Source organism: Rhincodon typus, chromosome 35 (genome assembly GCF_021869965.1).
Source record: "Rhincodon typus isolate 14 chromosome 35, sRhiTyp1.1, whole genome shotgun sequence".
Lineage (NCBI taxonomy): Eukaryota > Metazoa > Chordata > Chondrichthyes > Orectolobiformes > Rhincodontidae > Rhincodon > Rhincodon typus.
Window position 1 is genome coordinate 7,133,882 of NC_063366.1, and position 24,025 is coordinate 7,157,906.

At 41.3% G+C, this 24,025-nt stretch overlaps 2 protein-coding genes across 7 annotated transcripts; one reads left to right on the forward strand and one right to left on the reverse strand.

The window, feature by feature from the left end:
• Window positions 1-672: 672 nt before the first annotated feature.
• LOC109913767 (zinc finger protein 214-like) lies at window positions 673-20,368 on the reverse strand. 6 transcript variants are annotated; one of them, XM_048616916.1, is made up of 5 exons: window positions 20,252-20,368; window positions 19,987-20,117; window positions 16,671-16,767; window positions 15,212-15,310; window positions 673-1,968 (listed from the first exon to the last, which is right to left on the reverse strand). In XM_048616916.1, the coding sequence occupies exon 5, from the start codon at window positions 1,621-1,623 to the stop codon at window positions 949-951; it is 675 nt and encodes a 224-aa protein (XP_048472873.1). In that variant the 5' UTR covers window positions 1,624-1,968; window positions 15,212-15,310; window positions 16,671-16,767; window positions 19,987-20,117; window positions 20,252-20,368; the 3' UTR covers window positions 673-948. The 6 variants fall into 6 exon arrangements, with proteins under 6 accessions (XP_048472873.1, XP_048472874.1, XP_048472877.1 ...); XM_048616918.1 differs by having other exon boundaries at window positions 699-1,968; window positions 20,256-20,351; XM_048616917.1 differs by having other exon boundaries at window positions 19,987-20,301.
• On the forward strand, window positions 20,326-23,775 carry LOC109913766 (zinc finger protein 239-like). The gene is made up of 2 exons (XM_020513317.2): window positions 20,326-20,450; window positions 22,073-23,775. Exon 2 carries the CDS (start codon window positions 22,431-22,433, stop codon window positions 23,073-23,075), a length of 645 nt encoding a protein of 214 aa, XP_020368906.1. The 5' UTR covers window positions 20,326-20,450; window positions 22,073-22,430; the 3' UTR covers window positions 23,076-23,775.
• The last annotated feature ends 250 nt before the right edge of the window (window positions 23,776-24,025 follow it).

The window sequence follows — 24,025 nt, forward strand, 5'->3', positions numbered from 1 at the left end:
ATCTGTGGAGAGTAACACAACTCCTGACTCACATAGTCACAAGACATGAGTCAGAAGTGCAATAGAATATACTCCACAAGCCTGGATGAGTGCAACTTCACAAACATCCTCCAGGACAAAACAACCCATTTGATCAACACCCCATTCAGTACCTAAGCTTTCAAATGATATACCTCTGGTGCACCATGGCACATGTACCATCGACAAGGTGCTCAGTCACAACTTGACAATATGTGAGAATTCCAAGAGCACTGATGACATATCAGGAAAAACTCCTAAGCAGTGAAACTCCTGTGGTCCAATCCCATGACTATCAGAAAAGTTAGAGATCTAGGTCTGCTACCACTTCAGTGTCCTATAATGCCTGCACCCTGGAACACAGAAATGCTAGTTTTGTGATGTAAGTGAGGTTCTTTGCAGACTAGAGATGAGAATAATCCAAATTGACAGTAGGTTTTCTGATTGGCTTAGTCTGCATATAACTGATGAGTCCTGTTAAATTCAATTGTCAAGTATTTAAACCATGGTAACTGTAATCCCAGATTTTAAAAAAAAAGGGGAGCTCTACTTAACTTGAAGATTTCCCGAGGTGATTTGCCAAGAGAAGAAAATAGCCATGTAAAAGAAATTCAAGAAAAGTTGAGAGATATTGGAAAACAAGCCACATAATGCTTAGCATTGCTCACATTGTTTATTTTGCATGTTTGATAACTGACACTCTTCTTTGAATATACAATTGTGGGTTGTTGAGCTGTAAATATAAATTGTTAAATATATTTGCTAAATGAATAAATTAAGGTGATTAACCAAACTTTTTTCAGAATAATAATCCATGTGATCAGACCAGAGTTTAGTTCCATCAGCAGAAACAAAACCCAAGTTTCACAAGGTGGATCAATCCTAGATGTGATTACCAGCAGTGACAAGACCAAGGTCCATTGTCTGCAATCAGTTGTGAATTTGCTGGTGTTTTAGCAGATTGGATGACTGAGTGAATCCTTTCCCACACACAGAGCAGGTGAATGGCCTCTCCCCAGTGTGTACTCGCTGATGTGTCTTCAAGTTTGATAAACGTGCAAAACTCTTCACACAGCCAGAGCATTTGAAAGGTCTCTCATTGGTGTGAACTCGCTGGTGGGTCAGTAGGTGGAAGGACTGAGAGAATCCCTTCCCACAAACAGAACAAGTGAATGGCTTCTCCCCAGTGTGAACCCGTTGGTGAGTCAGGAGGTTAGAAGACTGAGTGAATCCCTTCCCACAAATAAAGCAGGTGAATGGCCTCTCTCCGGTGTGGACTCGCTGATGCTTCAAAAGGTTGGATGAACGGGTAAACGTCTTCACACAATAAGAGCAACTGTATGGCCTCTCCCCAGTGTGAACTCGCTGGTGTGTAAGCAGGTGAGAGGACTGAGTGAATCCTTTCTCACACACGGAACAGGTAAATGGCCTTTCCCCTGTGTGAAGCTGCTGGTGTTTCAGCAGATTAGATGATTCTCTAAAACACTTCCCACATTGTGAGCAGCTGAATGGCCTCTCCCCAGTGTGACTACGTAGATGAATCTCCAGCTGAGATGGGTAATTGAATCCTTTTCCACAGTCCTCACATTTCCACGGTCTCTCCATACTATGAGTGTCTCTCTAGGTTGGATGATGAGTTGAAGTCTTGTCCACACAATGTACAAATGTACAGTTGCTCCTGCTGCAAAAGTTATTTATCTTCCCTAAATAACAAAGTTATTTTCACAGTCAGTGCTTTGGAGCACTTTCAGTCATGTGTCTGGGTCTTGGTGTTTTGCCAGTCACATTGATATTTGAAATCCTTTGCACAGTCAAATGGAACAAACCTATCTCATTTCACACTCAAATGCCGAGAACAATAAGGATCTGATTAGTCAAATGATACTATCAGATCTGGATATGACATTGTGTTTGAGATTTCTGATTTTAACTTTTCTTCTTCTAATGCCCCTGTGGAAAGAGATTATAAAAGTCACCACTCAAGGTACAAAACAGAAATTCAGAACAAACATGGAGAGTTTCTATGAAATATTGTTTCTGCTATTGTTTCCCCAAAACTCTAAGTCCTCAGCCCACACATTTTCCTTTGCCCCTTTGGAGTGATTCAAATCTATTATACATCTCGAAAATTTCTTGTGTCCTCTCAGTCTTCACCCTCTTCTAGCTGATTTCAGTTCTCCACTCCCCTGTTGCAAAATGACAATAAAGTCAATGAGTCAATGATTTTCTCTTATAGTCACTAGTTTCTTGAAACCCGGACAGCTCTCTCTCTCCCATCACACAAAGTGGCCACCATTTTTCATGACCCTGTCCTGTTAGCTAAAGACCCTGCTTACTCAGACCTGAGACAACGGGTAAATGTGGGTTTGGTGTTTTCTTCATGCAACTCAAGGTGTATCTCTGATTTTTCCTTTTCACATTTTCCTTCTTATCAAAAATCCTGCAGTTCGCCCTCTAATCCTTGCACCATTTATTAATAAGAACAGCTTTTCTTTCTTTATCTCATCTAAAACTGTCATAACCTTGCACAACACCATCATCTCACCACTCAATCTCCTTTGTCTCAATGGCAGCTTCTTCAATCTAACCTTCTAGTTTGCTATATCTCTGGCAACATTCTAATAAATCACCTATACACCTCATTTTGATGCCTAAATTGCACTGACAGAATTGAATGTGCTTGATCTACCGTAACTAGAGCTTTCTGGAGGTTTATTCATAACTTTTGTACTCAATTTTCTGACAGAGGTCTGTGACCAGTGGGGTTCCGAAGGATCAGTGCTGGGATCTCTGTTGTCTGAAATACATATAAATAATTTTGAAGAAAATGTAGGTCATCTGATTAGTATGTTTGTAGATGACACAAAAAAAAAAATCGGTGGAGTTGTTGAAAGTGAGGAAAGTTGTTAAAGGATATAGCAAGAAATAGACCTTTTGGAAAGTTGGACACAGAAATGACGCATGGAGTTTAATTTGAACAAGTATGAAGTCATGCATTTTGAGAGGTGACATGCACAAAGAAAGTATGCAGTAAATGGCAGGCCCCTTACGAATATCAGTATACAGAGGGATCTTGAGTTGCAAGTCCATAGTTCTCTAAAAGTGGCAACACCAGTGGGTAAGGTGGTAAAGAAGGACATAGTGGAATTGGCTACTTAAATGAAATTTAATACAGAAAAAGACGAGCTGATGCATTTTCAATGAAAGGATAAAGCAAAACAATCTTGACTAAAATGCACAGTTCTAAAGAGTGAGTAGGACCGAAGGTGCTATATCAGAGGTTTCTTGATGGTGAACCTTTGAAGGTGGAAGCTCATCTTGAAAAGTCATCAAAGCATGATGGATCATTAACAGAGCATTCAACATAGAAGATAGAACTGCAGAGTGCAGGAACAGACTTTTTGGCCCACCATGTCTGTGCTGCACATGATACCATTCTAAACTAATCCCATCTGCCTGCACATGGCCCACATCCCTCGATTCTCTGCCTGTTCATGTGTCTGTCTTAACGCCTTTTAAACATTGTTATCATATCTGCTTCTACTACTTCCAAGAACAGCGCCTTCCAGGCAACTACCACCCTCTGTATAAAACACCTACCTTGCACATCTTTAAATTGTCCCCCTGTCAACATAAACCTATGCCCCCTAGTATTTGACATTTCCACCTTGGAAAAAAAGACACCGAGTGCACACCCTATCCTTGGCTCTCATAACTTTATTTACTTCTAACTGGCCTCCCCTCAACCTCCGATGCTCTAGTAAAAACAATCCAAGTTTTTCCAATCTCTCCTTATAGCTACACTCCAAAGTAGGCAACATCCTGCAAAACCTTTGTTGCACCCTCTCCGAAGCCTCCCCATCGTTCCTCCAATGTGATGACCAGAACTGCACGCAGTACTCCAAATGTGGCCTAACTAATATTTTATACAGCTGATATGTGACTTGCCAACTGTTATACTTAAAATCCCAACCGATGAAGGTAAGTATGCCATATGCCTTAATTACTCCATATCCACCTGTGTTGCCACTTTCAGGAAACTGTCAAGTGTAGCCAAAGCTTCCTCTTATATCAATGCTCCTGCCATTTGCTGTATATTTTCCTCTTGAATTTGACCTCCCAAATGCATCACCTGACAACTATTCAGATTAAACTCTGTCTGCAATTTCTGAACCCAAATTTCCGACTGCTCTATATCCTGCTGTATATCTTTCCTCACTATCCACTGCAGTGATTAGAATGAGGTCAGCCAGGTGGATCTCATAGAATGAGTTCCTTTATTGGGGCTGTTAACCTGATCCAATTAGGGGCGCCTGGCTCACAGGAGTGTCAGGGGTTCTCTTCACTCCAGGAGCCAACTCTGAGCTAGCTGTGTGTGCCATGTACTATGAATGTGTAAATAAAGGGTGACTTGGTGATGGCCTTTGTGGAATTATTTCTGTTGCAGTGAGAGTGGGATTAATGATGTGACCATGCAAAAGTGTCCATCAGCTGAAGCCCACCTGGACTCCAAACAGGCACTACAACTGACTTTGTCATTAGAAAATGCAGCAAGTAGAGTTTATGAGTTACAGGGTATGCCGATGTATGTGGAAACCCTTGTCAGGCTGACTAAGTTTGGGAGCACCACTTGAGTGAAGGCAATTGCATAGCCTCACTCAGGACATAGCCTAAACAGAGGCACTCTAGGTCTGCTCACAGCAAAATCCTAAAACAAAGCCAAGCCTCAGCCAAATGGTTAAAATTTTCTTAAGGATCCAGGCCAGCCGGCCATTGCAGTTGCAGCCAGTATGCAGACTCAAGACAGCAAAGAATCCCATCAGGCCTGAATGGAGATATAGAATGAATAGGCTACTATCCAAGAGAATGCACACCCTTAAAAGTCCACCTGTAGCTGGTTTGGAACAGTCAAATTGCTTAGCAATGTCCAAATCAGAGCCAATCAAAACAAATGTCTGGTTAAACGGTTAGTCAGATCCACTGGAAGTTGATACTGGTGTGGCTGTATCAGTGGCTACAGAACCAGTCTTTACCAAAATTCACTCTGTACTGCAATCCTTAATTTCGTGTAAGACCTTGGCCAGGCTGAGAACCTGTACCAGACAACCGCTACAGATTAAGAGTGCAATCTCTGTTCCAGTCTCTTATGAGAAGCAGTTGGTGCAGTTACCACAGATTATCATTAAAGCCTCGGGTGCAAGTTTGATGCAGTAAATTAGTCGAGAAAGATTCAACTTGATTGGTTCAAAATTTTTCGATTAGAAAATGGCTGCCTGAGTGAAGTCCCAGTTAAATACCCAAAGTTTTTCAGGGATGTCTAGGATCTGTCAAAGGGGCCAAGGCCACCTTATATGTTGACCAAGAAGCAATTTCATGATTCTGCAAGGCCTGACCAGTCCCATTCACCTTATGTGCAAAAGTAGAGGCAGAAATCAGGAGAGTGGAAAGCAAAGGAATGATTAAACCAGTGCAGTTTGTGGAATGGGCAGACCGTTGTACCGATTCAAAATCCCGACGGGTCAGTTTGGATAGATACCCAATCCCTTGCAAAGTGGACTTATGTGCAAAACTGGTTGGGGGTGGAAAGGGGCTGTCCTTCACGAAACTGGACATTAGCCATATATAACTGCAATTGCAACTAGATGAGGATTCCCAGAAGTATGCTACAATTAATACCCATAAGAATTTGTACCAATACACGAGACTTCCTTTTGGGGTATCAGCAGCCTGTGCCATTTTCCAACGGATGACAGAAAACATTTTACAAGGTCTACCCCAAACGCCATTTATCTGGATGATGTGCTAATAACTGAGAAGACCAAGAAAGAGCATTTAGAGAACTTGGCTATAGTGCTTAAAGATTTCTCCAAGGCAGGGGTACACCTCAGAAGGGAAAAATGTGTGTTCCAGCCACCCCAAATGACCAACTTGGGCTACAGAGACTACAAGGCCAGGTTACACCTGTTCAAAGAGAAAGTGAGGGTGATCAAAGGTGCCTTGGCTCCCTCATATGTACCGGAGCTTCAGTCTTGCCTTGGCTTGGTTAACTAGTATGGAAAATTTGTACGTAACCTGGCCGCTTAGCCTGATACCCTTACATTTGCTATTGCAAAACAGTTAGCATTGGAAATGATCTCATAGCCAAGATGTAGACTTTAGGAAAGTGAAGAATCAGCTATCATTGTCTGTGGTGTTGGCACAGTACAGTCCCAAGCAACAGGTAGTGTTGACGTGTCATGCCATGGTATAACAGCAGTGTTAGCTCACAGGTGGCCCAGGGGAGAAGAACATCCAACAGCGTTTCCTTCCCGAACTTCGGTTGATGCTAAACAAAGATATGCCCAGATAAAGAAGGAAATCTTGGTGGTGAGAAAGTTCCACCAATACCTTTACGGATTTAAATTTGTAATAGTAAAATGAACCCAAACCCCTGCTAGGGCTACTTAAAGAGGACTAGGCTGTGCTGCCTATAATTTCAGGTTGGATTCAGCAGTGGGCTCTTACTCTGAGTGCGGACAATTACAAGTTGGAACACAGTCTGGGAAGTCAATGAGCAAATGTGGGTGCTTCGAGTTGCCTCCCACTGACAGATACATCACTGGAAGAGTCCGCTTTGGTTTTAAACTTTCTGGACACTCTTCAACTCACCACTGACAATATCAAACCGTGGACACAAAATATCTCATCCTGGTAAAACTAAAACAGCTGGTGGCGATGGGACATCAAAGGTGCCATCGCAACCAGAACTGAAACTTTTCTGGGCCCGGGAAGGCCAGGTCACCATAGAGGACAGCATGTTATTATGGGGAGCAACAGTGATTGTCCCGAGCACAGGTCATCACCAGATACTGACGGAACTCAACCAGGAATGTTCAAAATGAAGATGTTGGTGAGAACTTATGTCTGGTGGCCAGGATTGAATGCTGACATAGCTGCATTGGTGGGGGAGTACTCAGAGCGCCAACAAGACAAAAAAAAAATCACAGCCAGTAGCTTCCCCACATTCATGAGAATGGCTGGATAAACCATGGACTTGATTACAGGTTAACTATGCCAGTCCTTTCATGGGCTCTATGTTTTTACTAATTGTGGACACCCATTGAAAGTGGTTGGACATGCATAGATTTCATTTGTCAAACATGGAGATGATGATTGAAAAGCTGTGAGCATATCTTGCAATACACAAACTCCCCTGAGGTGTTTGTCACAGAAAATGGGCCATTATTTACCAGCAGGGAATTTCAGTATTTACTAAAGTGGCAAGGCATTTGGCATGCAAGGACAGCGCCATGCCATCCATCATCCAGTGGTCAGGTGTAAAAAAGTCCAAACCTTAAAGGCAGGCTTAAAGAAACAGCCTACAGCTTCCCTTGACACCAAACTCTCCCAGTTCCTGTTTGATTATAGGTCTACCTCTCAAACAACTACAGGGACAATTCCAGCAGAGTTGCTAATGGGGAGGAGACAGTGGACCAGGTTAATTCTGATCTTTCCAATCCTGGTGGCGGAGGGGTGGGGGCCGGGGGAACCAGTATTAGGAATGCCAATGTTGGACACAAGACTCCTCTACACAAGAGAAGCAATTTATTACTGGGATTGAAGTTTGGTTTCAAGACCATAGAATGGCCGTGCATGGGTTAGAGACATTGTTGAGGTGAGGTCAGGTCCCATGATGTACAATGTTCGGGTAGGAGAGGCAGGCCTAGACAAGCATGTGGATCACATGAAAGCTGCAACCTCGCAAATGAGGTAGGAGCAAAACATACCCAGTCCCTCAGAACATCTGGCAAGGCTGTCAGAACCGGTGGGTTCACACCCACTGCCTATTGTTGAATAAACCTGTCAGGATGAGATGGACATGGCAGATGCCGCATCCTCAACACTGTTACCACCTGAAGAAGATGAGATTCACCTGAGACACTCTAGTCGCAAGAGGTGGACTATTATCCGGTACACTCTATCAGTATCTGAGGCAGAGTCGGAGGAACCAGACCTGGTGCAAAAATGCCCCAGGAGAAGCTATTGGAAAAAAGAACAAGAAAAAGTCCAAGACTTAGATGAGGAAGAATATAGTATTTTGAATGAGTTCAACCAAGTCTGTCTCAGAAAATGTGTGTTCCCTGATTGGGGCTGTTAACCAAATCAAATCAGGAAGTCTTGACTGACACATATAAACAGGAGTCTCAGGACTTATGCTCAATCAAGGAACTGGCTACGTGCTAGCTAAGTCAGTGTCATGTACTATGCACATGGAAATAAAGGGTGATTTAGTGACGGGACACCAGCTTTCGTAGAGTTATTTCATTCACAGCTCCCCCAATTTTCAAGTTGTCTGCAAATGTCATAATCAGAACTGCAAACTCACTACCATCTACATTTTCATTCAAATAATTTATATATATTTATTTATATACAAACAACAGAGGTACCAACACTGATTCTTGGACAGCATCACTAATCACAGACCTCCAGTCAGAAAAACACATCTCCACAACCATCATCTGTGATCCCATGTGACTTAATCTTCTGGACCAGCCTACCATGAGGGACGTTGTCAAATGCTTTAGTAGTGTCTAGGTAGGCAACATTCACGGTCTTGCCTCATCAATCACCATTGTCACTCCTTCAAAATACTCAATCAAGTTTGTGAGACAAGGCCCCTTGCAGAAATCCACACAGACTACCCCTAATAAGTTCATTATTTTCCACACACAAGTAAATCCTGTCCCTGGAACCATTTTCAAAATTGTGGATGGGAGGGAATCGTGGCCGTACGGCTGCTCCTTTTTTTCAGTGCTGGAGCCGATTTCCTCAATTTTGTGGAGCAGTAATTATTGTTTATAATAAGTATTTTCTTTGTTTATGAACTTCAAAAAAAATCAAAAACATACTTTAAATGGTAGGAAAGGGAGAGGGCAGGAGTTTCGAGAGAGACCACGTGGAAGGTCCAAGACTGCCTCTAGAGTTCAACAAGAAAACAAGCAGTGAACTTTCACAGCTGACTGACTGTGAAATTATGAGCATCTCTGGAAATCGGGGCTTGGTCCAAGAAAAACAAACACTGAAATTTCACAGCTGCCTTGCAGAAACCTCATTATCAGAACAACTCACAGCTGGAGGTGTCAGGATTTCATTCATCAGTAAGTATTTGTTTTTAAGACTTATAAATCTTGTTTTTTTTTGTAAATCTGTAATAGAGTCGGGTGAAAGTGTTTTTATGTTTTACTGAGATCTGTCTTTTGATATTTTAAGTGATCTTAGAGTGTTTTTAGAGCAGTAAGACTGTGCTACTTTCTAGATCTGTAGATTAAGGTACACAGAAGGCCTTTTATAGAGTGACGGGCTCTTCCTGTCGGATATGGGAGATTAGGGAGAATTTAAATATCCCTGATGATTATGTCTGCAGGAAGTGTGTTTGGTTGTGAATCCTATTGGGTCACATGGATCAATTGGAGCAGCTGTTAGAGGCAATGAGGAATTTACTGGAGCCAAGGAGTGTGATGGATGGACGTTTCGGGAAGGTAGAAAAAAATGCGGAAAGAGTCAGATAAGTGGGATAGGAAAGGTAGGAGAGGTACACAGCCAGTCCTATGTTATCCCCACCTCAAGCACATATGCAGTTTTGGAAATTGTAGGGACTATCAGGAGAATGTAGCACTAACAGCCAAGTTTTTGGTACCAAGACTGGCTCTACTGAAATGAGGGATATATCAGGTTCAATCAATTGTGATAGGGGACTCTGTCTCATCAAGAGCACAAATATATGTTTCTGCAGTTGACATGAAGACACCAGAATGGTTTGTGGCCTCCTTGGTGCCAGGGTCAAGGACGTTTTGGAGAGGGTGCAGAATATGCTCAAAGGGGAAAATGACCAGGAGGAGGTCATTGTATATGTTGGTACCAATGACATAGGAAGAGAAAGGATGAAGTTCTGAAGAGACAACATAGGAAATTAGGCAGCAGATTGGAAAGTAGGTCCTCATGGGTAGTAATATCTGGGTTACTCCCCGTGCCATGTGCGAGTGAGAGTAGGAATAGGAGGACAGAGCAGTTGAATGAGTGACTGAGGAGCTGGTACAGTGGGCTCGGATATGCATTTTTGGATCATTGGAATCTCTTCTGAGATTTAAAATAAGAAGGATGGTTTGCACCTGAATTGGAAGAGGACCAACATCCTGGTGAGAGATTGCTAGTGCTACTCGAGAGATTTAAAACAGTAAGGGTTGGGGAGAGTGAGAGACTGAGGCAATAAGACAGTGAAAGAAGAGACAAATCTTAGGCAAGAAAAGGTACAAGTCAAATAGTCAAGGCAGACAATAGCAAGACAGAGAGCAAAATAAGACTGATCAATTAAACTGCATTTATTTCAATGTCGAGGACTGACCGGTAAGGTAGATGAACTCAGGGTATGTTTGGAAACATGCGACTGGATATCACAGGTATTACACAAACATGCTCAAGGAAGGGCAGGATTGACAGCTCACTGTTTTAAGGTACAGATGCTAGAGGAAGGATAGATAGGCCGGTGGTGGGGGTTGGGGGTGGCGGGGGGGGGGTGGTTGTTGGCGGTGGGAAGAGAGGAGGGGGTGTGGCTTTTTTTAACTCTACATGGGGAGGATATTCCTGGAAGTACATCCAGTGAAGTTATTTGGGTCAAACTGAGAAATAAGAAAGGGGCTATCACCTTATTGGAATTGTACTATAAGCCCCCCAGTAGTCAACAGGAAATTGAGAAGTAAATTTGTAAGGAGATATCAAATATCTACAAGATACTTGGATGACAAGAGATATTGAGGCTTTAACCAGAAAAAAAGGAGGACTCATGGCTCAGGTACTGGCAGCTGGGATCAAGATAATCCCTGGAGGTATACAGGAAATACAGGAGTTTACTGAAGAAGGAAATCAGCATGGTGAAAAGGGGCCAGAAGATAGTTTTGGCTGAGAAGATTAGGGTGAATCCAAAAAGATTCTTTCAGTGTATTAAAGGAAAAAGAATAACTAAAGAGAGAACAGGACCCCTCAAGGACAAAAGTGGACATGTATGTGTGGAACCACAGGAGATGGGCGAGGTCCTCAATGAATATTTCTCCCCTGTGTTTGCTGTGGAGGAAGACATGAAAACTTGGCAGCTTGGGGAAGTTAATGGCAATATCTTGGGGACAGTCTATACCACAGCAAAGGTGGTGTTGGAAGTATTAGAATATATGAAGTTGGATAAATCTCCTGTTCTTGATCAGATATATCCAAGAAACTTGTAAGAGGCCAGAGAAGAAATTGTGGGGGCCCTGGCTGATATATTTGCATCATTGTTAGCCCTGGGTGAAGTCCTGGAAGACTGGAGGGTAATGAATATTGTGCCCTCATTCAAGAACGGCTGCAAAGAAAAACCTGGGAACCATAGACCAGTAAGCCTAACATCTGTGGTAGGTAAGTTACTTCAGAAGATTCTGAGGGATAAGATATATATGCATTTGGAAAGACAGGGTTTGATTAGGAGCAGTCAGCATGGCTTTGTGCGTGGGAGATCACAATTGTGGTGCCTCACAAATTTGTTAGAGTTCTTTGATGAAGGGACCAGGAAGGTTGATGAGGGCAGGGCAGCAGACATAGTCTATGTGGATTTCAGCAAGGCCTTTGATAAGGTTCCACATGGTAGGCTGCTCTGGAAGGTTAGATTGCATGGAATCCAGGGACAGCTGGCAAATTGGATATACAATTGGCTGGAAGGTAGGAAGCAGACAGTAATAGCGGAAGGATGCTTGTTGGACTGGAGGTCTGTGACTAGTGGATGTGCCTCAGGGGTTGGAGCTGGGCCCATTGTTCTTTGTTATCTGTATCAATGATTTGGGTGGGAATGTAGAAGGCATGATTAGTAAGTTTGTGGATGACACTAAAATAGGTGGTATTGTTGACAGTGAGGAAGGTTATCAGAGATTGCAGCACAAGTTTAATCAGCTGGGGAAGAGGTCCAAGAAATGGCAAATGGAGTCTAATATAGATAAGTGTGTGGTGTTGCATTTTGGAAAATCAAATCCAGGTAGGAGTTTCATGGTGAATGGTAGGGCCTTAAGGAGTGCAGTGGAACAGAAGGACCTTGGAGTTCAGGTGCATGGTTCTCTGAAAGTGGAGTCACATGTAGAGAGGGCAGTGAAGAGGGCTTTTGGTGCACAGGCCTTCATCAGTCAGGCCATTGAGTATTGAAGTTGGGAAGTCATGTTGCAATTGTACAGGACATTGGTGAGGCCACAGTTGGAATATGGTGTTCAGTTTTGGTCACCTTGCTATTGGAAGGATGTTATTAAACTGGAAAGAGTGCAGAAGACATTTACAAGGATGTTGCCAGGATTCAAGAGACTGAGTTATTGGGAGAGGTTGGACAATTTAGGACTTTTTTCTTTAGAGCACGGAGATCATGAGAAGCATGGTTAGGGTGAATGCACTCAGTCTTTTTCTCAGGGTTGAAGAATCGAGCACATCAGTTTAAGGTAAGAGGCAAAGGAATACATGGGAAACTAAGGGGCAACTTTTTTACACAGAGGATGGTGTGCATATGGAATAAGCTACCAACGGTAGTGGTTGAGGTGGGTGCATTAACAACATTTAAAAGGCATTTGGATGAATACATGGATAGGAAAGGTTTAAAAGGATATGGGCCAACTGCAGAGAAATGGGGTTAACATGGATGGACATTTTGGTCAGCATGGACCAGTTTGGGCTGAAGGGCCTGTCTCCGTGCTGTAGGACTCCAAGACTCTACAACTAATTTGTTGGAGGGGATTTTGCGGATCAAGATCTACATGTATTTGGAAAGGCAAGGACTGATTAAGGATCATTCACATGACTTTGTGCATGGGAAATTGTGTCTCATTAACTTGATTGAGTTTTTTGAAGAAGTGACAAAGAAGATTGATGAAGGCAGAGCTGTGGACATTGTTCATATGGACATCAGGAAGGCGTTCAACAAGGTTCCACATGATGGACCGATTAGCAAGGTTAAATCACATAGAATCCAGTGAGAGATTGCCAAATAGATACAAAATTGGCTTGATGGTAGGAGGCAGAGGCTGGTAGTGGTGTATTGTTTTTCGGACTGGAGGCCTAAGACCAGTGATGTGCCACAAGGATGGGTCCACTGCTTTTTGTGCTTTATATAAATGATTTGGATGTGAATATAGGAGGAATACTTAGTAAGTTTGCAGATGACACCAAAATTGGTGGTGCAGTGGACAGTGAAGAAGGTTATCCCAGAGTACAATGGGACCTTAATCAGGGTGGGTTGATTGGCTGAGGAATGGCTGGTGGATTCTAACTTAGATAAATGTGAGGTGTTGAATTTTGCTAAGGCAAATCATGGCAGGACGTATACACTTGAAGGTAGGATCCTGGAGGGTTGTGCTGAACAAAGAACTTCTGGATGGAGGTTCATTGTTCCTTGAATGTGAAGTCACAGTTAGAGAGGGTAGTGAAGAATGCATCTGGTACACTTGCATTTATTGGTCAGTGCATTGAGTACAGGAGTTGGGATGTCATATTGCAGCTATACAAGACATTGGTTAGGCCATTTGTGGAATACTGTGGTCAACTCTGGGCATAGATTTAAGGTGAGAGGGGAAAGATTTAAAAAGGTCCTAACTGGCATCTTTTTCACGTAGAGGGTGCTGCGTGTATGGAATGAGCTTTCAGAGGATGTAGTGGAGGCTAGTACAATTATAACATTTAAGAGGCACCTGGATGGATACATGGATAGGAAGGGTTTAGTAGAATATAGGCTAAATGCTGACAAACGGTACTAGATTACTTTAGGATATATGGTTGGCACAGATGAGTTGAACCAAATGGTCCATTTCCTTGCTGTACAACTCTATGACTCTAAGAATCTTCTCCAATAATTTCTTGGCCACTGACGCAAGGGTCACTGCGCAATAGTTTTCTGTATTATCCCTGCTGCTCTTCTTAAACAAAGAAATAACATTGTGTATTTTTCAAACTTCTGGGACCTTACCTTGGCTAAAGTCAATACAGAGATCTCTATCAAGGCCCAAGCAGTTTCCTCCATTGTCTCCCTTACTATCCTCGGACAGATCACATCACTCATCAACCTTAATGTTTTCAAGACACCCAATACCCCCTCTTTCCTAAAGCCGAAATGCCCAATAATATCAATGTAACCTCTCCCTAATTATTCAGTGAGTAGAGAAAATACAAGTTGAAAGGTACAGTTTTAAAGGTGGTGAATGAAGGATAGTTTGTGTTTCTTATAATCACTTCTGGCAAAACTGAGCAGTCAATAAAGTGTATGGAAACTTTGGCTTTATAATTAGACACAGTAGGAACAGATGAAAGGAAGTTACACTGACCCTATATATAATTGCCTCGGTTACTTCCCTCCCTAAACCACACCGCTTCTTGATTGTGTTTTCGTCCCCTAAAACCTCAAAGCACTAAGCTGTGTGACCAAGATTCTGGCTAATATTGCTTTCAGTGGCTTAATGTCAAAATCTCCTTTGAAAAACCTTAAGGCATTTAAAGCAAAGGCACCATGCTAATAAGTTCTTGCAGTTGAATCAAACAAATATCACACCCTTTATTGTTTCTGAATGAACATCCAGTAGTTCCTTAGATAATGGCAAAGGGAGAACATCTTCACTACACAATCTACAAAGGTTCAAGAAAAAGCCCTTCACTGTTTTCTCAAATCAGAACTGGGCATTGGCTATTTTATACTGGGTTTGCTATCCCACAAATCAAAAATGAAGTTTAAACAAGCCTGAACATGTAAAATTGATTAAAAGGCCATAAAGAAATTTTAGTTCCTACAATTTAACACTTTTACATCTAACGGTTAGTGTCTGTTTCACAACCTAATTGCCCTTAGAATGTGCTTGCCTTTGTAATCTGATTAGAAATTGTTCTTCAACTCATCAACAGCAGCCATGTATGCCAGACAGCATTTTCAAAGTAAAACACAAAACCTCAAAAGTACTTTATAAGAGCACTGTGAAACAGATTACGATACTGAGCTAGATTAAGAAATATTAGATCAGATGACAGAAAAGGGAGCCAAACAGGAAGATTTGTCAAAGTGGTTTAAGGAAATGGCAGCTACGTCTCCATCTGCACTGCAGCACAAACCACTGTAACTAAAATGGAATTTGGATAAACACCTGGAGTGGACAAAAAGAATGATAGTTACCTTAGAACGAACCTCATTTGCAAATCAACATCCACCCTGCCACTAATTGACTCTTATTTGGACTTGTTGTGAATTTTGACTGAGTTCTGTGTGCAAGGTCTGAAATAAACCAAAAACAAAATGTTGGAGAATTTGGAAATCTTAAATAAAACATTAAAAATTGTGCAGGAGAAGACCATACCACTCAGCATTCTTGTGGCTAATCTTCAATCTGCACTCCTCTCCAAACTCCACTCCAGTTTCCTGTCTACTCCCCAATTATCTTGTTTAATCATAGAATCCCCAGAGTGTGGAAACAAGCCATCTGGCACAGCAAGTCCACTCCAAACCTCCGAAGCACATCCCAACCAGACCCATCCCTCCTCCCTTACCCCATAACTCTGCATTTTCCATGACTAACACACCTAACCTACACATCTGTGGACACTATGGGCAACTTAGCATGGACAATCCACAACCTGAGCTAGAAAATCTACTCTAAAATCTTAATGGCCAATCCACTGAGAGCATCCACATCTTTGGACTGTAGGAGGAAACCGGAGCACCCGGCAGAAACGCCACACAGACAAACTCCTGATGTCCTAAGAATTCAAGAATCTATCCATCTTAGTCTTCAATACAGTCAATAATCACCTACCTGCAAGTCTTCGAAACAGAAAATGCCAAAAGTCCAACACACATTGAGTGAAGAAATTTATTTATCTCATTCCTAAATGATTGGCTTCCTATCCTGAAACTGTAATCCTCTTGGACCAAGGTACGAAACTGTAATGAACAACCTCTCAGTATTACTCTGTGAAGCAGCTTCAGAATCTTGAATGTTTCAGTCAGATGACCTCTTAGTTTTCTAAACTCCAGACGTCCAATTTATTCAACCTGTCCTCATAAAAAGGACTCTCTTGTTCCATTGACCAATCTGCTAAACTTTCACTGCACTGTCTTTAATTAGAATACATCCTTCCTTAAATATGGGCAGCAAAACAGCCTATAATTTTCCAGTTGTGGTATCATGCAAGCCCTGTACAATTGCGGAATTTCCTTATTCTTGTACTCTAATTCCTTTAAAATGAAGATCAACAGGCCATTTCTCTTTCTCATCACTTGATGTACCTTTGTGATAATATTTTTAATGCCTTGTATGTATAACATGTGGAAATTTGTTAGCTTTTAAAAAAAAATTCAGCTTCTGTGTTTTTCTGACCAGTGAATAAGATCATACTTCATTTGTCACATTATTGCTCACTTAATTAACATTGTATCATCTGCAAAATTTAGGTAATTACTCCTTTTCTTTTATCTAAGTAATGAATATACATTGAAAATAGCAAAGACCTTAAAGTTGTTCTTTGCAGGGCTCCACTTAGCACAGCCTGCCAATTCAAAAGTGCATATTTAACTCTAATCTCACCTTCTATCTGTCAACTAATTCTTGATTGTTTCTAACATAAGGATCCCTTACCTTTGTGTATAACCCGCTTGTGTGACAATTTTCCAAATATATTTTTGAAATCCATGTACTACACCATTTGGTATTATCATTGGGTTTGAAGAGATGCCTGAGAAATAATGAAAAAAGGTAACAGAAGCGTGCAGGCAGAAAGGCTTTACTTAAAGCCAAAGTCTCAGAAAAAAATTCATTTAGTGTTAAGATGTAAAATAAGGCTATCATAAACAAACTTAAATCAGGGATATAGGGTTCTTTAAAGAAAGAAGAGTCCTAGGAAAGGTTACTGGTAAATACAGAGAAATCATAATTGCACATAATGGAACTAGACAGTTCAGGTACACAAAATGTTGCTTAATATCGGCTATAAATATGCAGATTCTGAAGAAGTTATAGAAAATAGCAAGGATCCGGGTCCTCATACCCGAATACTGAACAGACATAAGGCTTCAAATGCCAAAATAAAGAGTTTGTTTGATGAGAGATGAGTTTTCATGGTCAATATGAGGCTATTTGATCAAAAGGAAGATGACCAAAAGGTACTAAAGGGCTAAATATTTATCAGATACAGCGAGTAAATTGAGAAATTTGATCATTATAAGTAGACAAGGGAAATCTATAGGATGATTACAAAGACGAGGGTCATAAGGGTAGATCCTTGGAGTTGGAACATGAAGTACAAAGGTGGAAGGCAGGAAAATGCAGATAAGTTCATACACTGAACTGGGATCAAACATGCCCTTTAAAGCAATCATGAATTGTTGAAAGAAATCCAGGAGAAGGAGAAGTCAAACAGTAATAGTGCACAAAAAGCTAGAGCCAAGGGTGTAGTTTAACAATGCAAAAAAAAAATGAAGAATGATATTGCTGTTTCAAAACTGATATTTGTGAATGGAGAAATCACCAAATTGTAACAGGTGCATAGAAACACTCGGCTATCTGATTTTCTTTTTACAAAGAAAGGAGTGATGTTTATACTTTTATACTCCATTCCTTTGTAAAAAAGCCAAACATTTAGCTTCCTTATTACCTGGTGAACTTAATGTCAATTTGTTTTGTAATTCATGAACAAGACTCCCAAATGCCTCTATTCTGAAACTTTCTGCAGTTTTTCTCCATTTAAGCAAAATTCAGCCCGTCTCTCTTTCCTGCCAAATGGCAAAACCTGTCACTTCCACAAATTAAATTCCATCTGTCAAGTTTTTGGCAACTTGCTTACCCTGTCTATATCCCTTGACAAACTCTTTACATCCTCACCACTGCCTTCCCGTCTATTTTTCTGTCATGCGTGTTGTAGCAGCATGTTGACAAAATGGCCACTTTGGCTTTTTTAGCTGACACAAAATGGCCAAAATGGCTTTACAGTTACGTACAGCAGATGTTCACAGCTAGACTTGTAGTTTCTATGCAGATATACTAGATAAGAGCGGTTCTCTATTGGAAGAAACATTCAGGAAGTTGATCCGGTTTCTGTAAACAGGTAATTCTAAAAATATAAGCATTCTAATAAGGGGCATTTTGTAAGGCCTAATTTAGCTAAAGGCCCACATTTGTTATTTAGTAAAAAGTAGAAAGAAAAGTCTGATCCTTCAGTATTTTGAACGGTTTAGGTAGTTGTAGAGTTAGAAAGACAAACAGCAAATTAGTGTGAAAAGGTTAGTTGCATTTCTTGAGCAAATGTTTATGGGCATAAAGAGGCTCAATGCATTATTAGAGAAGATAAAGTAATAAATGGTGTATACACAACCTCCACAAAAACCATTGGCCATGTTGTAAAAAAACTGAGAGAGTTAAACAATTGAAACTGAAGTGTAGATGTAGTAATTCAAACAAATCCTTTTACATCCAAAGATCAAGGGAAGAGTGATAAAGACAGATTGAAAAATACAGAATGAAGATGTAGCTGCCTGCTAGTTGTTTATGGAATCTAAACAAATTTCATTTAATGGCTTGGTAAAGTCGTAAAGTGACTGAATTTCATCCTGATCAGTGCAGTTCAAACAGATGCTTTTGACTTAAGAAAAGATAATTAATAATGTAAAGTGTTCAGAGTGGGAATAGTAAAGCTTTATTTAAAAATGAAACTTCAGTTTAAAATCCACTTACAGCATGTAAATAATAGAAGGGATCGTAAACTGCAACTGAAAGTTAGAAGGACTGTTGTTTGATCTCTCAGGCTGAAATGAAAGAGGGGTTGTTCTCAATTTGTCAGCTGTGTTACAGTAACTTTACAGTAGAGTTGATTTTAAAGACTTTATAACAATTGCTAGAAATTAATATCCTTCCTAATCTGCACATTAAAATTAGTCCAGAATTTGGAAGATTTCTTAGTGAAAGCAACTGTTTAAGTTATTGGCAAATAATGTAGTGCAGCTGGGAAATGTCTCAGAAGGAACAAAACTGTCAGAAGCATTGTAACATCCCAAAGATAGATGATGGAGGTATCTGGTAAACATCATGAGAGTATGGGAGGTCCTATGGCTGTCCATAGAGTTGTCCATCATTGATCGCGTGTTTACTGGATTGGATGTATAGATTGGGAGGATGTGGCTGACAATGACATCAATGTTGCATGGAATTATTGTAACACAAAGGGTATAAAAATGTTGTATTTCACTGGAAAATTTAGAGTGTCATTGGCCTCCAATCTGAGCTGGTTATTAAGAGAGCAACTGCGCCCCACGTGAAGGCCGCATTTGTGGTTTCTCTGGCCTCTCCCACATATGTGGTAATACAGCTATGAATAAAGATCACTTGTGCTAAGGAACACAGGATGCAAGACTCCTCTTTGATATTTCTCTCTATAGCAATGTACAAACTGGCTATAGTACATTAATTTTCCTCAGTCAAGTCATTATTCTATATCATAAGAAACTGAAGACCCTCACCCAATCCACAAGTTTCTTCCGAGAGCAAGAGAGTGAGAGCGCGCGAGACAGCGAAAGACCATATTGGTAATGCGTATTAAATGGCAATTTCTACATTCACAGCAAGAAAAATTCCCAATTTCACCATTTGCCACACCACAGAGGTAACAGTATTGGAATATTTGAGAGAGAAATCAGAAAGGTGCAAGCATCAGAGAGAACAGAGATATAATGATAAGGAATGGGATAAACAGTCCCAGGCTAAGATTTGATTAAAGAATTCCCGACTGGATGACTAATATTGCAAATAGACTATGTGACTGTTTCTTAACTTTGTTCAAAACAAGATTGAAACTTGGATAATTGGATATCTACATGTCAACACTTGGTCCGAAGACATAGCAATTTTCTGTATTCAGGAAAGTTTCATTCTAGCCAGTGAGGAAAGGACACGTGGTACATACGTTTGAATAAATGATCGAAAGGTTCTACTCAAGACTTCTGCGGTCGATCATTAGATGTGCCGTCCTGAATCTGGCACTGGGCAGCAGCGTCGCCTTGGGGAACTTGCTCTCTCAATTGCAGAAAACGGTATCTACAAAATTAAACAAAAAAACGAAAATGCTGAAAATGCACAACAGCTTCTGCATGGATAGAAACGCCTCTTCTGGCTGATCACAGTAAATTCGACGTTTACGAAGAGCCATTCAGTAATGGCGGCTTCATTACCCACAACGCTCTGCGTCGTGAGCAGTGCTCTATCCAAACCACCCAATTCGATATTGCCGAGAGAGCGCATGCTCATCATGACGGGCAGCGGGGAATGCTGGGTGCTCCTTTGTCTCGAGCCGGACGCGGTACTTGCGAGAGAAGGGACCAGCTGCTGGCGGCAAGAGTATGGCGGAAGAGCGATAGCGCCAACTGAACGGTAACCTCGCTGCCTTCCGACTCCAGACGCCAAATGGCCGTGAACAGCAACTCTGATTCGGCCCCGAGACCCACATTCAGCACCTCTAAACCTTCTCTCTCTCTCCCTACCCCCTAAACTGACGCGAGTCACTTCCGGTAGACGCAACGCGCATGCTCGATTATGATCTACCTTCCCGGAGGAGGAAGGGCTTTTCGCGCCTGCGCTTTGTCCCCCTCTTTCCCATGTTCGTATTCTGCCGTATCCGTAGTCACAGAGTACACCGTTGTCTTGCAAAATAAACAAAACACACACACACATTCGGAAATCCGCTATCTCCCATATTCTGCGTATGTGTAAACAGTTCTTGCTTCTTCCTCACAATATCACTCTTTGAAATTATTCCAGTTTGAAAGTTGAAAGATGAGCCGTTGTCAGTTTCTGCCTGATTCAATGCTCTTAGGAATCATCTTGGAACCAAATACTCCCAGAGAGCGACGACACGGCACAGATTGGCCAAAATAAAAATTGAGTGGTGCACCAGTCTGAATGGCCTCCTGTTTTTCCTTAGTGGTGGCTTTTGTGATCAGAATTTATTGGGTACTCCAAAGCCAGAGTGTTTTTTTGTTACTTAATTGATGTTTCTATCAAGGCCATTACATGTTGCCCACCCTAATTACGCGTGAGAAGGCCGGATAAATTTCTCCGACTTGTTTTTACACTGGATAGTATTTTTTACTCGCTCAACAGATGTAATTTCGAGCAGGAACATTGTAAGTGTGAGGCATCCGCTGATGATGTTGAACTAGTCTATTAACTATCATTTCTGAGGATCGCACAGATAGATTGGGCACAGAGTCTCATACTGAAAATAAAGTGTTATACATAGAACTGGATCCAGCAAGATTCAGAATATTCAGGGGAACGAGCAAGTGCAGAAATGATTACAGCTAGAACTAGCACCTCATGGAGAAGGGAAAGTCAAACAAAAGAGAAATATAAGTTTTGGATGCTGTAATGGGTTTGGATGTTGATACTGAGTGGAGGCAGATTTGATTTGATTTATTATTGTCACGTGTATCGAGGTACAGTGAAAAGTGTTATCTTATGTCCTTCACAGGTAGTTCATACTACAAAAATGCATCAGGATAACACAACAGAGTGCTGGATGCATTGTTTCACCTGCTGAGAGGGTGCAGAGAGGGATCAGCATTAACAGTAAAGAGGTCCATTTCAAAAGTCTGATAACAGCAGGAAAGAAGCTGTCCTTCAATGTGTTTGTAGGTGTGTACGTCTTCTGCCTGGCAGAAAGAGGTGGAAGAGAGTATAATTGGGGTGAGAGGTGTCTTTGATTATTTGATTTCTTTCCTAAAGTAGCAGGAAGTATAGATGAAGTCAATGGATGGGAGGCTGTTTTGCATGATGGACTGGGCTGTGTTCACAACTCGGTAATTTCTTTTGGTCTTGGGAAGAGCAGTTGCCTTGCCATGCTGTGATACATCTAGATAGGATGAGTGAATAGGATGGGAATGTATAGCTGAAAGTAAACAAGTTCAGCAAGTATATTCTGGGAAACTATAATTGCATGTGTGCACTTCAAACCAGCCATAAGACTGATGACTTTTATGCTTTCCTTTTTACAGGGTATTAGAAGAAGAGCACTTGCAGATGGGAAACTCAAACCAAACACCATGTCAAGATCTGACAGCATCAATCAGTTCATCAGAACCTGAGTACAACCTGCCTTTGAATGTGGAATGTGATAGTTTTACCTGTTCTGTTTGTGGGAAAGGATTTCCAGAATCAATGCCACTGGAGAAGCACCAAAACATATACAACTCAAGTGAGTCTATTCCAGAACTCTGACTGTGGAATGATGTTTTATCATTTATACAGCCTGAAAAATATCATTTCTGGCACAGAATAATCATAAAACTGTTTTGTGTGTAGACCAGCTTTGACTTATCATCCAAGCTAGAGAGACACAAGAACATACACACTATGGAGAAACCCTGGAAATGTCAGGACTGTGGGAGGGGATTCAATTATCCATCCAAACTGGAAATTCATCAACGCAGCCACACTGGAGAATGGCCTTTCACCTGCTCTATTTGTGGTAAAGGTTTCAATTACCCATCTGAACTGAAAAATCATCGACGCAGCCACACTGGGGAGAAGCCATTCACCTGCTCTGTATGTGGGAAGGGATTTGGTCAGTCATCGATCCTCCAGACACATCAGCGGGTTCACACTGATGAGAGGCCATTCACCTGCAGTCAATGTGGAAAGGGATTCAGGCAGTCACCTCATCTGATTGCACACCAGCGAATTCACACCGGGGAAAGACCGTACACCTGCTCTATGTGTGAGAAGAGATTCACTCACTTATCCCACCAGTTGACACACCAGCGTGTACACACTGGGGAGCGGCCTTTTACCTGCTCTGTGTGTGGGAGGGGATTTACACGTTCATCTGAGCTTTTGACACATCAGCGGGTTCACACTGAAGAAAGGCCATTCATCTGCTCAGTGTGTGAGAAAGGATTTAATCGATCTTCTAATTTACAGAGACACCAGCAAGTTCACATGAGATTGAAGCGGTTTGAATCTTCTATTATTGCTGGTGTTAATTACACACCGGACTGAATCATGTTAATTCAATCAATATTTGTTTTGGCAGCTATTCATTAGGACCTCTGTTTAAATTTCTGGATCATTGGTTGCTTTCATTCTCAGATCTTCAGTGTCCTTTTCAGAACCACTGTTTAACAGATAAACAAGTTAACAGGAGATTTTTATAAATAAAATATAAATGCGTTTTTTTGGTATACAAAAAGGGAAATAAAACAAATCCAATAAATCAATAAAAGAAACTACATAATATATACTGAATAGGAAATTGACACCAAGAAAGAAAAATAGGATTTACAATAAACCTGTCAGCACTTATTTCAAAAGGCAAAGTGGCCAATCTTTCTTAATTCTTTGAAGAGTAACAGGAAAAGTAGAAAGAGGTAACACAGTTGACGTAATATGTTTGGGTTTTTAAAAGGCCTTCAGTCAGTGAGAATAGAATATGTTCATGACTGAAGTTGGAGCATGTGGAATCAAGGACCAGGCTGAATTGACAGGAAGCTCACTGTAAACCAGAATAATGGTGAAAGGTGGGAAGTTTTGTTCCATAGAGTTTGATCCTGGGGCTATTGTTACTCACTGTTCATGTAAGGGATTTGGTCTTGCGAATCATAAATTTAATTTTACGGTTCTTGAGTAGATTTGTAACTCGGGTTGTGGATGCTGTGGTTGGCTGACTCGTCGAACTGTTTCGTTAGTTTGCAGATGGTTCATCACCCTGCTGGGTAACATCGTCAGTATAGCCTCTAATAAAGTGCTATTGTGTTTTCCCGCCTGGTATTTAAACTCTGGGGTCCGTTGGAGTTGATTACTTAATTTCCAGTATTTCTACACAGTAGTGTATACATAGGGTCTAATTCTATATGTTTGTTGATGGCCTTCTTGGTGGAGAACCGGGCCTCTAGAAATTCCCGTGCTTGTCTCTGTTTGGCCTGTCCTAGGAGCCTGATGTTGTCCCAATT

Coding starts and splice junctions, on each gene's coding strand:
- LOC109913767 (XM_048616920.1), bottom strand. CDS start 1,623: ATGGAGAGACCGTGGAAATGTGAGGACTGTGGAAAAGGATTCAATTAC.
- LOC109913766 (XM_020513317.2), top strand. CDS start 22,431: ATGGAGAAACCCTGGAAATGTCAGGACTGTGGGAGGGGATTCAATTAT.